Source organism: Aspergillus welwitschiae (genome assembly GCF_003344945.1).
Source record: "Aspergillus welwitschiae strain CBS 139.54b unplaced genomic scaffold BDQ94scaffold_1, whole genome shotgun sequence".
Taxonomy (NCBI): domain Eukaryota; kingdom Fungi; phylum Ascomycota; class Eurotiomycetes; order Eurotiales; family Aspergillaceae; genus Aspergillus; species Aspergillus welwitschiae.
In genome coordinates this window covers 1,380,704-1,395,703 of record NW_020798695.1, presented here as the reverse complement: position 1 = coordinate 1,395,703, position 15,000 = coordinate 1,380,704, and the positions used below count along the sequence as shown (strand labels likewise).

Below are 15,000 nucleotides of genomic sequence, written 5' to 3'. Positions count from 1 at the left end.
CGCACTGCCGCGGTAATGGCAGCCACCCTAACACTACAGTGAAGCTTCGTTTGGATCCACAACACCGTCTCGCGATTTTTATCGATACTAGTATATACACAAGATAATAAGAGCTTTGTTGAAAGAGATCAGACGCCCCTTCTAATGCTATCTCGACATCATCGGACCATTAATCATGCAAATAAGGCACTAGCCTTGGTTTGCGGGTATCACCAGAATTGTTGTTGAAACCTCATGGTGAGGCAGAAATCATCACTTCACTTGCAAATACAATATAGAAGGAATTGGAAGCACACTCAGCTGTACTGGCTGGGCTTCGTCTCGATCACATCCAAGAACCCACCCACAAGGAGTAAGCTACCTGTGACAAAAGTCATGACAGGAGCCTCATCTTGCCCTACAAGGCCCCTCTCTCTTGTCGCCAGTTCCCGAGCGAAGTCTACAGCTTCCTCGATAGTACCATACACCTTGACCTCGGCGCGGGGATCAATCGAATGCCACTTTTCAGCAAGACTTTTCTGGACCTGTAGCCTCTGCACGTCATCCGCATTTGTGTTCATACTAACCAGGTCAGGACGATAACCTGCATCCTTGTAGGTGACATTGGTGCAAAAGAGAGCATGAGTGAAAGGCTGCTCCGCGCCCAAGGCTGCAGATAAGGTCTCATGTAAAGCCTCGGCGAGAGCATTGCTATCGCGAGTCTGCTGGTTGAAGATCAAAACGCGCAGCTTCTTGTTCGCGGCTGCAGTAGATGAAGAGTTGGCTTGCACCTGGGAAGCGAACCACTGGCCAGCGAGCCTGATACTTTCCAATGTATGGCCTCCATCAAGGTACCAGGTGACATCTTTCTCATGTCGCGTTTCGCAGCGACCTCCAAGCCGGGCAGACTCCAGCCCTTTGCGGAACGTTGGCGGCAAAGGCTTCGAGAGGATGTCGGAAGGAACATCTTCGACCCCGACCTTCCTGAGGAATTCGGCAGCTGTAGCAACGGCGACGGCGGCATTTGTATATTGGAAATCACCAGCCAAACCAAGCTTTACGTCTCCGGTAGTGTTAAGCTCGGGGTGACCTCTTACTATCTCAAGCTGAGTGCCTTTCTCCGCTGCACGATCGTACAGAACCTTCTCCGCGGTTGGAGGCTGCGGCGCACTGAACCCTTTAGTACCAGGCTTTATAATGCCGCCTTTGTGCCAAGCAATCTCTTCAATGGTGTTTCCGAGCATGGCAGTGTGGTCAATGCCTAAACTAGTGATCGCAGTCGCAGCTGGCTTTTCGATCACATTTGTGCAGTCGTACTCCCCACCAATACCGCACTCGATAACCGCAGCATCTACTCCTTCGCTAATGTAGGTGTGGAAAGCCATTAAAGTCAAGTATCGGAAGTACTGCGGCTTGGTTCGTAGGCTTGTCGGGTCTTCGCCCGCCTTCTGGGCAGCCTCTTCGAGCCTATCCCATACCTCAAAGAAGTACTTGGCGAATTTCTCTTCGGAGAGTGGCTCATTGTCGATCTTGATACGTTCTCGGGCGAATCGCAGGTGAGGTGAGGTGTAAAGTCCGACCTTGTTGAGCTTGCGCGAGGGGGCATCCGCGGATCCAGACGGAGTATACTGGGACAGAATGGAGGAGATGAAGGACGATGTCGAGCCTTTGCCCTTCGTCCCGGCAACGTGGATAGGATTTATTTGGTTCAGGTCCGAAGGCTATAAAAGAGAGTCCTATATTAGTCATGACAGACAGGACTTCACGGCTTCATGAATCTGCTGTGGAAGGTGGTACCGACCTGGTAACCAATGCGTCGGAGCCACTCTACGGTCTCTGGAAGGGAGCGTAGGTTCATATCTTTCCTAGACACCGACTTCCTCAATTCCTCAACTACCGCAAAATTGGTTTGCAGCGAATTGAGGGCCGCAATCGCAGCCTGCGTTATTTTGTTAGAATGGTATTCCAGTCATTGAGTCATCGGCATCCGATCGGAGGTGCGCGTACCTCATAATTGCGGGACATGACTGTGGCACAAGAGAAGTGTCGACGCAGCTGGCAAGACCTATAGAAGGGAGAAAATGTTCGTATGCCCCTCATGAGGGTCGAGTAAGAACCCGCTCACGTGCCTTGCTAAAGACTGAGGGGTTGCAGGTCGATTACCACACCGGTACCAATGAATAGAGTGAGAGACCTTCTGCTCCGATCAAATTGGGCTTATGGAGTTCCAGCTGTTCTGCCGGCAGTACTGACGCTAAGCCCGATTACCTTAAAACGACCCAGTTATCCGGCAAATCAACTTGGCCGATCTGGTTCTTTGTGGGCCGTCCCGCTATTATTTTTGATAGTTAAGTCATTGTCAATGGTCATTATTGCCTTTTCATCAGCACAGCTGCACGGATGGGCCGGTTACCGCTAACAGCTGGAAGCAAGAAGCCACCCCTCCATCATGTGATGTGTAAGCCGGAAGCGGAAACCCAGATTGACTTGTAGCCCGCAGATACTTAGAAATGAGTCAACTTGGTTTGGATTATTAGGTCTCTACTTAATTTGCGGGGGTGAAAAGGCCTGAACAGCCGATGGTGCGACCATCAGCGTGTTAATCACATTAAGGTCGACCGACTTCTATAAAGAGTAATAATAAGAAATGGAGTCCGAGGAGTAGAGCTTCAAAACAGAAATGAAATAATAATAAAAGGAAAGAGGGAAAGAAGCAAGAACATAAACGGATCTAAAGCCAAGTGAACAAGTAACACTAAATGTACAGAAACACATAGTGGTCATGTAACATGCTTAGTTTTATTGAAGAAGTGGATGAAAAAGTACGGCGAGACAGATTACTCGATCCTCGTTTTGCCCTCCTCGAGGAAGACCAGCCGGGCATTGCTATAGCCTCTCTGGTGCCTTCTCGCAGGGAGTAGTTGGCCAACTATCGGATCAGAGCGAGCCTTTATGAGCGCATCTTGATACCCCTCAGAGCCAGCTGTAGGTGTGTTCAATTTCGGCCAATTTACCTGTTTCATCGGGTCAGTATGTGGACATGAAGAGGAGGACAACAGGAAGTCTTACATAGAGCATTCCATGAGCAAGGATAAAACGTGCACACCAGGCGCTGACGATGAACCAGAAAAGAACAAATAAGCGCAGGGGCCACACGGTGGAGTCGGGTAAGCGTTTTGTGAAAGCGGCTACCGCGATCAAGAAGACTCCGGCAGCAAAGATATACGGAACAGACTGGATGATGAGTGGTCGACGATCCAGGAAGAGCTGGATGTTCCCCAGGGTGGAGTTCGGGGGAAGATAGGTGCCCAGGAAGACATCAAACCCATCTTGGCGAGGACCGTCCATGAAGTTGTTCCGTACATATCGTGTGATGGAGTTATTCAAGTCTTGCAACATACCAGCGCGAGTGCGCTCGCCAGTCCGGGTGAAATCGGTCTTCAGTGCTCCAGTACCGGAATAGGCCTTAGACACAACATCTGCATTGTCTGCCCAGATGTTACGGAATAGGTTTTCAAAGTCGCGGTCGTCGTTCGCTGCTTCTCCAGGTTGTAAGACCCCTGCATCAACGAGTTGGCGTGTTATAGCCCAACGTCCCAGCATACTTTGAACGACGTTCGTACGATCCAAACAATCCATGCAATTCGTCCGGACGACGCTGGACTGCGCGGAGCGTGTATCCAATTGACCACCAGGAGCACCCGGATTTTCTACTCCACGGAAATATCCACCTCGTGTTAGACCGTCCATAAGCCGTTCCAGCAGCAACTCCGCACGGTGCCACTTGAGACCCTTTGTCTCATTGTGGAAGTCGAAATATACGTAGTGGAGTCGGTCCAATTCCCTCTGCCTCAGTCCGGGCTCCACCGCGTGCACCTTCTCTGATGATATTTCATCCGCTTCGGTGCTATCGGTAGAGGACGACACTAGAATGCGAACTAGCTGTTCGTAGGCAGTCTTGACACGCTCTTCCCTGCCTTTCTGGTTCACAAGGTTGACCAAGTAATTTTCGCCATAGACACGAATCTGCTCAGCGAAATGCTTACGAGCAGCATCCACGGCGGTTTCAACCCCACGGACCTGCAGCTTCGGTGTGTACTTTAGGTTGTTGACTTCGGCCCAGTATACGGGCACGCTTCCTCTGGTCTGCACGAACGCCATGACCTGAAGGTCCTGCGCTGAGCCATCCAATTTGTCCTTTGCTAGAGACTGGCCTCCAGAGAATCCAGAGAGACCCCCCGTCGCATCATTGAGGATAACAATCTGCTCAGTCTCATTGTAATTGGACACGTGGCCTTGATCGTCGATACCGCGGGAGAAATACCTCGTCCCACCACGGTACCTCGATCTCCTGGTGATAAGAGCAAATGTGAAAGAGGTGGATTTGACTTTCGCGGGCGTGATACGAAGCATTCCGAACATAACAGGCAGAATATATGGGTCAACTCCAGGTTGTGGTCCGTAGCGTACCCCGGTAACATCATGTTCTCCCAGGCTGAAGTCTATCAAGTCCGACTGGATGAAACGGTTCCAGAAAAATCGATCGTCGGCTCGTTTCCACATAGGAAGGTTGGGGTCAGTTTGCGACTGACGTTGGAAGCTATTGGTGATATCCAGAGCGTAGGAAAAGTACATTGGGCCTGTACGAAGCAGCTCCTTCAACAGTGCCAGATATGTATCTTCATCATAGTCGTGCAGAGAGCGCTCACGCAGGGGCAAGAACTCGGTCGCCGCAACCTTATAGACCATGTGGCCGCGTAGGCGCCCCACGGGCAGGGCCTTGGTGATAACTATGATATATTTATCTAAACAGATTAGTATAATGTGGCAATACGGACGGACAGGACAGTATATTAGCAGGGACTCACCGAGCTTCAGTTTGATAATACCCAGAATGCCTGCAATACTGGAGATGCGCTTAGCTCCGGAGAGGGTGCCGTTACTGAGCCGCAAGTCGCCGGTCGGACGCTCGACAACAAGGGTCGGGGCATTAGGGGACGATGGTGAAGTGAAGGCATAATGAGAGGAGGCAGCGTGCAAATTGATGTCGCGAAACGGAAGAACGGAGGCAGCCATTGTTGGGCGTTTACCCACGATGTGGGACGAAGAAGCTTAAAAAGGAAGAAGGGAGAGATACTAGAACAAGGTATAGTTCAGGGGAGGGTCAAAGAGTGTGGTAAGGAAAAATTCAGCGCATATTGCGCAAGAAGGATGGGGGGGAAAGTGAAAGGGAACGGAAGGTGAGAGGCACGAATGAACAACAGGCAGAGACGTAATTTCAGGGAACCCCGGGATGATCTCCAGGGAGGCTCGGGAGCAAGAGAGACGGAGGTACCTCACAGCACCTCGTTGTGCCAGCATGTGCTGGTGGTGATAAGCAAGGCTGGCGCGGACGGAATCGGCCAGGGCGCCACACCGCCCCGCAGAGCGGCCAGTCGGCTTGGGCCAGGTGTGGCTGAATGAATCCCTTCGTCATCTACCACCGACAGGCCGCCATCAAACCTCCCAGCATCCCGAGTCCGCCTCCAATACTTGTTTCCTCCCTCCATCTCGAGCTATCCACCTCATCCAGCCCCCCCTTTTGTGCTTGTATCGTGGGCGCTATTCACTCTTGACTTTTTTTTCCTCGTGAAAGTTGCTCCTCAAACCATATCGACTATGGCCTCCAGAGCCGCAGCAGGCGCCCGTCCCGGGGCCAGGTTCGCTCAGTTCAAGCTTGTATTGCTGGGTTGGTATCCCCCTGTTATTGGCCCCACTATAGTGTGCGACAAAAGTACTGACATGTTGTTTTCGTTCGCCCTTTCTAGGAGAGTCCGCGGTCGGAAAGGTTGGGATTTTGTGATCTTCAGGGTTCTAAATGGCGGTCGCTGACTTTCTGGCTCCACAGAGTTCGCTAGTACTGAGATTCGTCAAGGTGGGATAATTCGTCGATATTTCCGGAAATTTTTCTTACGAAAGGACGGTTTCTTCGGTTGACTTACTGGGACTAACACTGCATAGGATCAATTTGATGATTACCGCGAGTCGACCATTGGCGCCGCCTTCCTCACACAAACCATCTCCCTGGACGAAAGCACGACGGTTAAGTTCGAGATATGGGATACAGCCGGCCAGGAGAGATACAAGTCTCTGGCTCCCATGTATTACAGGAACGCCAACTGCGCGGTCGTTGTGTACGATATCACTCAGGCTGTATGATTCCCGGCTCGACCTATTCCTTTCCTACAGTAACTAATTGGTCGTAACGTTGAGCAGTCATCACTGGACAAGGCCAAGTCGTGGGTGAAGGAATTGCAGCGTCAGGCAAATGAGAACATCGTCATCGCCCTTGCAGGAAACAAGCTCGATCTGGTGACGGAGAGCCCGGACAAGAGAGCCATTCCTACGGCTGACGCCGAAGCCTATGCACGTGAAGCTGGTCTTCTGTTCTTTGAGACATCTGCAAAGACCTCCTCCAACGTTAAGGAACTATTCACAGCAATCGCGAAGAAGCTCCCTCTTGATCAGGCGGGTCCTCGAAACTTGCGCACAACTCCCCGTCCTGGTGTTGACCTGCGGCCAGAAGCACCCGGTACCCAAGGTGCCGGTTCCTGCAACTGCTAGGCTTTTCAAGTGGCGTGTACTAACTGTTGTGTGTCGATTCTTCGATCTAATCCCCCTTTTCTTCCTTTCCTCCTTTCGCATGGTCTGTTGTTAGATGCAGGAGACGTGTGTCTTCTAGCTTGAATGTGAACCGGCACGCTGGGCAAACAGTGTGCAACCCGTCAGCGACTTCGAACAAGACTGTTTTATGGCTTTCTAATGGTGCCGTGATTACCGCAACTTTGGCCGACCGGCGTCGTATAGGTGTCTCTTGCTTCCCAGGGGATTCGGTTATCCCTACGGATTTGAGCTTGATGATCCGTTCAATCTTTATCAGTCTTTCTCACTGGACTTGATCTGACAAGACGAAGCTTTTCAAATACCGTCATTGGATGTGGGGAGAGAGCTTTATACTGTACTGGCACGGTTGGATTTGACTGTCTAGACATTATGCGACAGGGATGAACCTATGATTTCTTTGTTCCGCGTTGTTCTATCTGTCTCTGCTTCCTCTTTTGCTGGCGTCTGTATCCTTCTGATGGGTTGAATTCATGTTACTTTCTTATTTTTCTTTGTCGTTCTTCCTGAGACTCTCAGTATGCTATGCCTATATAATACTCCACCTTCAGTCATCGGATCTGAACTAGCCATCTATTAATTCCAGTGACATACGCATAGTAGGTGTTTGGAGCAAGGTGAAGTGAGTCTTGTAGATGCAAATAATAGATTAACAACTATATTCTATCTTATTGTATAGATATTAAGCTTATTTGTGGACAAAATAATGTCCTGCAGCACTATAAGGCAGCTAGCTCGGTCTATCCGGACAGCCGGCGCGGGCGGTGCGAAGTGACCCGAGCTGAGCCACTCTTTGGCGGTGCAGGATCGGAGCGGATCGTAAAAGCACCTATCCCAATTCCGGTCCGCGTTTTCACTCCCATCAACACCAACCCCTCAACTAAGCCAGCTCTCAGCGCTCATCTCCATGGTAGTGCGGCCCATGATGCTGCGCTCTTCTGTTGCACCGGGACGGCAGTTGCTGCTGTCCTCCGCTCGTCAGCGGACCGCATCCCAATGGCTGTCCAGAGCCGGAGCAAGCAGCCGGCTTTCAGGTCAGGTACGGTGACGGCATCCGCAGTCGAGTCATAAACATCCCAACTAATTTCGTATCAAATCCCTGCAGAGGTTCTTCGCCGATATTAAGCCCCCTACCACCGCTGCTCCTACGCCCGCTACTCCGTCCTCCGAGTCTGCTGTTCCCCCAGAGACCGTCCCTAAGCCATCGCCCGCCGGACAAGGTACGAATGCTCTGATCAGTTGAGTCGCAAGCTTCCCCAGTGCTGATGTATGACAGAGTCCACTCTCCCTCCCTCTACTCCTCCTACCCCAGCTCCCAAGGGTGGACGCTTCCGCAGATTCCTTCTCTACCTGCTGCTTACCTCCGGATTCGCATACGGTGGCGGCGTTTTCCTGGCTTTGAAATTCGATAACTTCCACGATTTCTTTACCGAATACATTCCCTATGGTGAGGAGAGTGTCCTTTATTTCGAAGAGCGTGACTTCTACCGTCGATTCCCGAACACTTTGAGAAACCAGAACCGCCTTAACCCGACCCCAAGGGATGAAGGAAACAAGATCACCATCCCAAGCAAGAGCGGACTCACCTCAAAGGTCGCCGAAGAGGAGATTTCGGGAGCAGATGTCTCCCAGAAAGGCCCCCACATGAGTGCCACTCCAGCTCAGAAGAGCTCCGAAGCGCAAACCAAGCCCGCCGCCGCTAAGCCCGAGGACAAGACCACTGCTGTTGTGAAGGCTAAGGAGGATAAGGCCGCCAAGGAGGCTGAGAAGAAGGAGGAGCCCAGACAGCCGGCCATTCCTGCTGTCACTCCTCTCGAATTTGCTCAGGTCAACGAGGGAGATGAAGCAATCGTCCAGGAGTTGGTGAAGACGTTCAACGACATTATCACCGTCATCAGCGCTGATGAGAACTCCGGCAAGTACTCTCAGCCCGTGGCCAAGGCCAAGGAGGAACTCCAGAAGGTTGGCGAGAAGATCATCGCTGTTCGCGAGGAGGCCCGCCGTGCTGCGCAGGAGGAGATCCAACAGGCCCATGCTACTTTCGATGAGTCTGCTCGCGAGCTTATCCGTCGTTTTGACGAAATGCGTGCGGCCGATGCCGCCCAGTACCGCGAGGAATTCGAGGCTGAGCGTGAAAAGTTGACTCATGCCTACCAGGAGAAGATCAGAACGGAGTTGCAGAGAGCTCAGGAGGTGGCCGAACAGCGCCTCAAGAACGAGCTGGTTGAGCAAGCCATTGAGCTTAACCGCAAGTACCTGCACGAAGTCAAGGAGCTCGTGGAGCGGGAGCGCGAGGGTCGTCTCAGCAAATTGAACGAACTCACCGCCAACGTCAGCGAGCTGGAGAAGCTTACCTCTGGCTGGAGAGAGGTCATTGACAGCAACCTCAGGACCCAACAACTCCAGGTGGCTGTTGATGCCGTGCGCTCCGTTGTTGATCGCTCTGCAGTTCCTCGCCCCTTCGTCCGCGAGCTTGTCGCCGTGAAGGAATTGGCCGCTGAGGACCCCGTTGTTGAGGCTGCTATCTCTTCCATCAACCCTGCTGCTTACCAGCGTGGAATTCCTTCGACCTCTCAGATCATCGAGCGCTTCCGTCGCGTCGCTGATGAGGTGCGCAAGGCTAGCCTTCTGCCCGAAGATGCAGGTATCGCTAGCCACGCTGCCAGTGTCGTCCTGAGCAAGGTCATGTTCAAGAAGGATGCTGTTGCCGGTAGCGACGATGTGGAGAGTGTGCTGTACCGGACCGAGAGCCTCCTGGAAGAAGGTAACCTCGATGCTGCAGCTCGTGAGATGAACAGTTTGTCGGGATGGGCCAAGATTCTGAGCAAGGACTGGCTTGTGGATGTTCGCAGAGTGTTGGAAGTTAAGCAAGCTCTGGAGGTAAGGATTCCGCCCAAAAATTCCTGTCTGTCTGGATGAACTGAACTGACATATTCTATCTACAGGTGATTGAAACTGAGGCGCGTCTACAATGTTTGAGGGTCGAGTAGAGAATAACCTCGATATCATTTTAGCTTTCTTGTACCTCATGCCTCCTATCTACAGGACTTGTACCTCTAGTTGTCCGCCTGCGTTGTTAGAGTCAATGCTAGATATTCTCCTTTGTATACTGTATACTAGTTGAAAGCTTTAAGCACTATTCGAATATCCCACTGCTTCACAATGTATGTGTGGAGCATCACTTGTCAGCTATCTGATACGTTGGTAATCGAGTCTGGGGAATGTTTAATATTGAGGGGGATTGTTTGCCGTGTTTGCAGCTCCACGTGGGCCGCGGCGCATCATGCATCTGCTGCCTACTGATGAAGTAGCGATCGTCAGACCACATCTGGACAACGAGGACGAGGGGGTGTCCAGATTGATCTCCCTAGATCCCTGTTTTTCCTCCAGAAGCCATGACTGAATTCTAGCAATTTCTCGCATATCCCCATGTCGGCCGTTACTCGTGGACGTTGCCCCCTTTCCTATCCCGCGGGACGGACCACTTCGTCACCATAGCTTTGATGTCGCCGAAGACCAACGAATCGCATCCACCTACACCTCCTATGCCTGAAACCGATGAGACACAGCCAGGGCTCCATATACGATACAATACGTCTAATGATAATTCCGACCGGCGAAAGGGTGCGCATATGAACGAGGGACGAGCGAGCGGAGAGCTAGAGGGCAGCACTCTCGGTAGCAGCTCTCGGGATGGCGATAAAGGAGGCCGGGCCCAACGCCGAACGGCCAGCTCTGGCGGGTTCCTAGTGGATTCATCTTTTCTACCCAGGTCGAAGAACTTGCGTGCAAGCCAATACCTTCCTCGCCGCTCAGAATCCAGCCGTAAGGAGAAGCGTGAAGCACCCGAACCGGACCTGGTGGTTCCGAAGAAGCGCTCGCGATTCCCTTGGATTCGGCATAAAGAGCAGAAAGTATCGCAAGTAGAACAGGCGGAGCATACCAATCATACGGAGCATACGGAACCCACAGCAGCGGAAGAGACTCCTGCTTCTTCTCATCTGGAGCAGGAGGCGGCCTCTCAGGAGTCGCATTCCAAGCAGACGGACAATCAGGCCGCCGTAGGCCTTGATAGGGATTCGCTCCAGATAGTGAATCTTGCCTTGAATCTGAGCGAGTCAAGAAAAAGAAATAGCCTAGGTCGCTCTGCTTCAAATCGTCTTTCAGGAGGTAGATGGGCTCTGGCAGGTGGTCAGCCATCCGCTCCATACACTGGTAGACATGCTTCAGTTCCAGTAACCGACCTGGGACATGGCGGCTCTCAACATGGTCAAAGGGTCACACAAGCACCGGGTGAAGATCATACTAGAACAGTTGGCTCCATTCAACCAGGTGGACTGTCGACCCATGCGCCATCTTCAGTGGCAAGTCTACTTCCACATTCCGCTGGATCGGAACCCTTGCCGCAGGGCTTCTCAGAAAGCACACTCGCTCGAGCTGAAAAAGCTCGTCGCCATTTTGAGCTATTTTCGGAATATCTACGACTACTTCCTTCCCTTCCTCCTCTGCAACCATTTGACGATCAAAATGCCGATTCAACATCTGTAAATAGCAGTGGCTTTCCATCACACCGGGTCTACAATCCTCTCCAGTGCATTCGCAATCGCAAAGTGAGATTTCGTGAGCGCTGTGCAATAGATACGGAGGCAGCCGGATGGTACGATACGGAGAAAGTACATCAATGGGTCGATTCGGTGCAAGCTGAATACGGCCAGCAACCGCATGGTCCTCTTGAATGTCTGCGGCTTCCAGCTTTTCACAATTGCAAGGATGCTACGCCGCGTGCAGAGGTGGAAGAACCTGATCATCTTGCTGTCTCTCCTCCTTCAAGTCTAAGGCGTGCCAGCCGTGCTAGTAGCGTCAAAGCACGCAGGCCAAGATTAGACTGGGTCATCGACCCAGCAGAGTTCCTTTCCGATGCCGCGTGGGTCGAGGAAAGGCAGAATAAGAGTAAGATCGTTGATAGGGATGGAAATAATCTCTACCCAGATCCCTCGATCCTTATTACTCCTGATGATAATCAGACGCCCATTGAACCAACGGAGCAGCTACAGAATAACCGGCAATCGCTAGACTCGGAGCACCCCACTTCTCGTACCTCCTTGTCTGATTCACGCTCTGTTCTAGCAACAGAATTCAATAGAGTCGGGCGTGGACGGCGTCGGCACAGGTTCCACGGCTCTGGCCGTAGTGGATATGGAATCGAAGCATCAGGGAAAGTTAAAGGCTCTAAGAGACATAAACTGGGACTATTATCAAGTAGCTCTTCAAGCATCTCTAGTGCTGAGGGGCGTTTGTACCGGGAATCACCTATGGATAATACGTTGTCCTCTGAGAGGGATGTGTCCCCACTGCCCGGCGCCTCACGACTTCGAGCCTCTGAGGCGCTCTCAGAGTATGACACCGCTATGGATACCAGACTGACGCCAACCCATGATACATTTCCCCGTTATGTGACCGGAAGATCTCCCACTTGGGCCCGGTCAGAGGGAAAGCGAAGTTCTATATCCTCTATCCCGAGCGTCGATGATCGCTACGACCCCCTGACGACCTTATCAACTGCAGAAAGCAGGTCTCCCGAGCTCCATGCACAGGTCGGCATGTTTCCGAGTATTGCGTCCAATCTATCCCCACCGGCAAGCCGTTCACCGTCGCCTACAAAGGGCCGCTTCTCACGTGCTATTGGTGCTCGACATGAGCGGAGCAAGAGCAATATTCGGGCAAAAGATAACGCGGATAATAGCTCCCTGGATTCGGCGGCTGTGCGCAAGGATACTTCAGCTGGGCATCCTGAGGTCATCTCCCCGGGTGGAAGGCTGGAACCAAGCCCGCTTCCCGATCGAATCTCTTCGGCATTTCAAGAAGACCCATCAAAGGTCAACTCACAGAACCGCAAAGACGCAGTACAGGGCGAATCCAAGCTGCGTGGAATATTCAAGGGCCCTGGGAAGATCGCAGAGAAAGTGGGCAACGAAATGTCAAAAGTAGGGGATCTAATACTCAAAAAGGATAACGTTGCCCAGTCACGTAGATCTTCCGTTTCAAGCACGGATACTTCTGTTTCCGATCCTCCCGATGATCCGGAAGAAGCTAGAGGGGATAGAATGTCTGGCGCTAAGTCTCTTTTGCGCCGGTTCCCTACGTTCTCCGACGATCCCAACCGAACTTCACGCAAGAACATTGAGAAGATCAATTCGAAGACCAATGTGCCTCCTCCGTCTCCCTTTGCCTCCACGGCTCGGCAAGACCGTTTAGAAGAATATCAACCGTCTGTCTACGGCAGTCCTCCTAAGAACGGTGCTGGCATCGATACGACGGATTCACAGAGAGAAGTGGGCGGGTTTTCTACATCTCTCCATACGCCAGCAACAAAACATGAGAAATTACGATTTAGCACTGATATCCATACAGTGCAAGAACAATACAAAAAGGGTAACATCAGAGATGTCAATGTTCCCTTCAGTTTGACGAGGCCTCCTGTCACAGGTCTTGCTCAAGCGAGAGCAGACACTACTTCATCGTCCCAGGAGAAACGCCCAAGACTGGCAACTGAGTCAAGAAGCTGGAGTATATCTAATCGCAGCATATCTAGCTCGCTTGTTGTTGGTGTACCTGGGAAGCGCGAAATCGAGCGGACGCGGGCCCTTCTTCTTTCTTCGGGGATTAAAGCCCGAGAGATCACCCGGCGAGCAGAGTGTGTGCGGCAGCCACCACCAGATTTCCTTCGGCGCACATTTGGTACGGAAGCATCCGTACCGCAAGTAACTCGGCTCTATGAGTACGATGTAGCTGCACAGGGTCTGCTCAGAAGGTTCGAGAAAACACATCGCTCGTTCCAACAATCCATAGACAATTTCTCTGGTTCGGTCTCATCTCCTTTAAGGTCGCAACTGAACAAGCTCGAGGACATTGTCAATGATACCATCTCGCCGCGTGTCCAGGCAGCCACACAGGACGCAGAGGATTTGAGCGTCCAACTCAACACGACTAGTACGCTTGCTGTCAAGCAGCTGAGCGATACACTTGACAAAGGAGTCAGGCGGCGTCATCGCCGGTTGCGCTGGGTTCGGCGCACCGGGTTCGTGATGCTTGAATGGGCACTAGTTGGCATGCTCTGGTGGGTTTGGCTGATTGTAATGGCTTTCAAGATCTTGCGAGGGGTGTTTAGGGGTGTTCTTTCAGGTGTCAGATGGGTCTTGTGGTTGTGAATGAGACAAATCAAGAAGAAAGACTGTTTTTACTTCGTTATTATACCCTTTCGGATTCGACACGTTCCTAGCGCTTGTTTCCTTTCCTTTTTCACAGATATTCCGTCTCACGATTCTTGTATTATAAGACATTTTTTTTCTTGGTAATAACTTTAATTTCGTCTTCGTGAAACTTGAGGGAAGATAGCTAGTTACCCATGGTATTGCCGTAAACACAGTCATTGTATCCCCTCGAGCAGAGTATGGCCAGAACAGTCCTTTTAGCATTTGAAAGGACAAGAATTGCTGAGAATAAAGAATATTATATCGAACAGCAGACGATTGCCGATATACAAAGTAGTGCTTCCAGACTGCGGATCAGGTGACGCTGTCTAACTGAAACTCACTTATTTTCATTGAGAACTGGGATTTCTTCACCAATCCGCGGTCATCGTCGTGACGACGATAGAATATCAAACACTCATATATAACATTCTCGTCCGGCCACTGTTCCTCCCATTGTTTCTTACTCGGTCCCAGCATGCCGTCCCCATGCACAAGACCCCGGTTCAAACAAAAGAAGCAGCCGCAACAAACTGAAACATTAAGCGTAAGCCTACTCTTTGTTTTGACATAAGGAGAACTCCAAACAAGTCTCTGCTCTTATCCAATATTCCTGGCTTCACAACATATAAACAGTTGGAAACCCTCCAGCCTCAACCTCGAATTAGCATAATACATCTCTTGGATTATTGGCACTTATTTCAAATCCCACCATCATCATCATTATCACAACTTTCCCTCGATTCCCTCTGGCCCCATCTTCCCCTCTATATTCTCCGTCTACTATCACTACCTACCAAGTCTCTACATCCCTCTCACCAACTCAACAACCTCACCAACAAAGAATAATAACCACAAACCTCTTTATCAGCCCCCTACGAAGATGTCCCTACCGTCACAACGCAAATTCAACCTCAATGCTAACAAGGCAAATCCCGCGGTGAGTGGAGGGCTTAGACGTTCAAACGCACAGCACCGTAAACGCGAAGATCTGGTCCCACTGATGTTCGACCCTGCACAGGCACTGACATTTGACCAGTCGTCAAATAGCTGGAAGAAACAGGAATTCAGACAGGATCCTCTAAACCAACTTACTATCCGTCCCGGTGCG

At 51.3% G+C, this 15,000-nt stretch overlaps 5 protein-coding genes across 5 annotated transcripts; 3 read left to right on the top strand and 2 right to left on the bottom strand.

Annotated features, from left to right (window-relative positions):
* Positions 1 to 49: 49 nt before the first annotated feature.
* On the bottom strand, positions 50 to 2,152 carry BDQ94DRAFT_133183 (tetrahydrofolate synthase). Its single transcript, XM_026764219.1, has 3 exons — positions 1,987 to 2,152; positions 1,781 to 1,918; positions 50 to 1,700 (listed from the first exon to the last, which is right to left on the bottom strand). Exons 1-3 carry the CDS (start codon positions 2,077 to 2,079, stop codon positions 297 to 299), a joined length of 1,635 nt encoding a protein of 544 aa, XP_026632516.1. The 5' UTR covers positions 2,080 to 2,152; the 3' UTR covers positions 50 to 296.
* BDQ94DRAFT_133182 (uncharacterized protein) lies at positions 2,153 to 2,507 on the top strand (the record flags this gene model as incomplete). The annotated part of the gene is made up of 2 exons (XM_026764218.1): positions 2,153 to 2,344; positions 2,409 to 2,507. The coding sequence occupies 2 exons, from the start codon at positions 2,156 to 2,158 to the stop codon at positions 2,439 to 2,441; spliced, it is 222 nt and encodes a 73-aa protein (XP_026632515.1). The 3' UTR covers positions 2,442 to 2,507.
* On the bottom strand, positions 2,508 to 5,301 carry BDQ94DRAFT_133181 (putative phosphoinositide phosphatase (Sac1)). Its single transcript, XM_026764217.1, has 3 exons — positions 4,848 to 5,301; positions 3,049 to 4,784; positions 2,508 to 2,993 (listed from the first exon to the last, which is right to left on the bottom strand). Exons 1-3 carry the CDS (start codon positions 5,053 to 5,055, stop codon positions 2,817 to 2,819), a joined length of 2,121 nt encoding a protein of 706 aa, XP_026632514.1. The 5' UTR covers positions 5,056 to 5,301; the 3' UTR covers positions 2,508 to 2,816.
* A 190-nt stretch (positions 5,302 to 5,491) lies between these two features.
* Positions 5,492 to 7,296, top strand: BDQ94DRAFT_133178 (Rab family GTPase). Its single transcript, XM_026764216.1, has 5 exons — positions 5,492 to 5,707; positions 5,787 to 5,806; positions 5,867 to 5,893; positions 5,980 to 6,171; positions 6,235 to 7,296. The coding sequence occupies exons 1-5, from the start codon at positions 5,638 to 5,640 to the stop codon at positions 6,580 to 6,582; spliced, it is 657 nt and encodes a 218-aa protein (XP_026632513.1). The 5' UTR covers positions 5,492 to 5,637; the 3' UTR covers positions 6,583 to 7,296.
* Positions 7,297 to 7,546: 250 nt separating this feature from the next.
* BDQ94DRAFT_176956 (MICOS complex subunit MIC60) lies at positions 7,547 to 13,725 on the top strand (the record flags this gene model as incomplete). Its single annotated transcript, XM_026772789.1, has 9 exons — positions 7,547 to 7,678; positions 7,745 to 7,859; positions 7,916 to 9,519; positions 10,050 to 10,381; positions 10,412 to 10,425; positions 10,456 to 11,589; positions 11,629 to 11,733; positions 11,767 to 13,629; positions 13,679 to 13,725. 9 exons carry the CDS (start codon positions 7,547 to 7,549, stop codon positions 13,723 to 13,725), a joined length of 5,346 nt encoding a protein of 1,781 aa, XP_026632512.1.
* Positions 13,726 to 15,000: the final 1,275 nt, after the last annotated feature.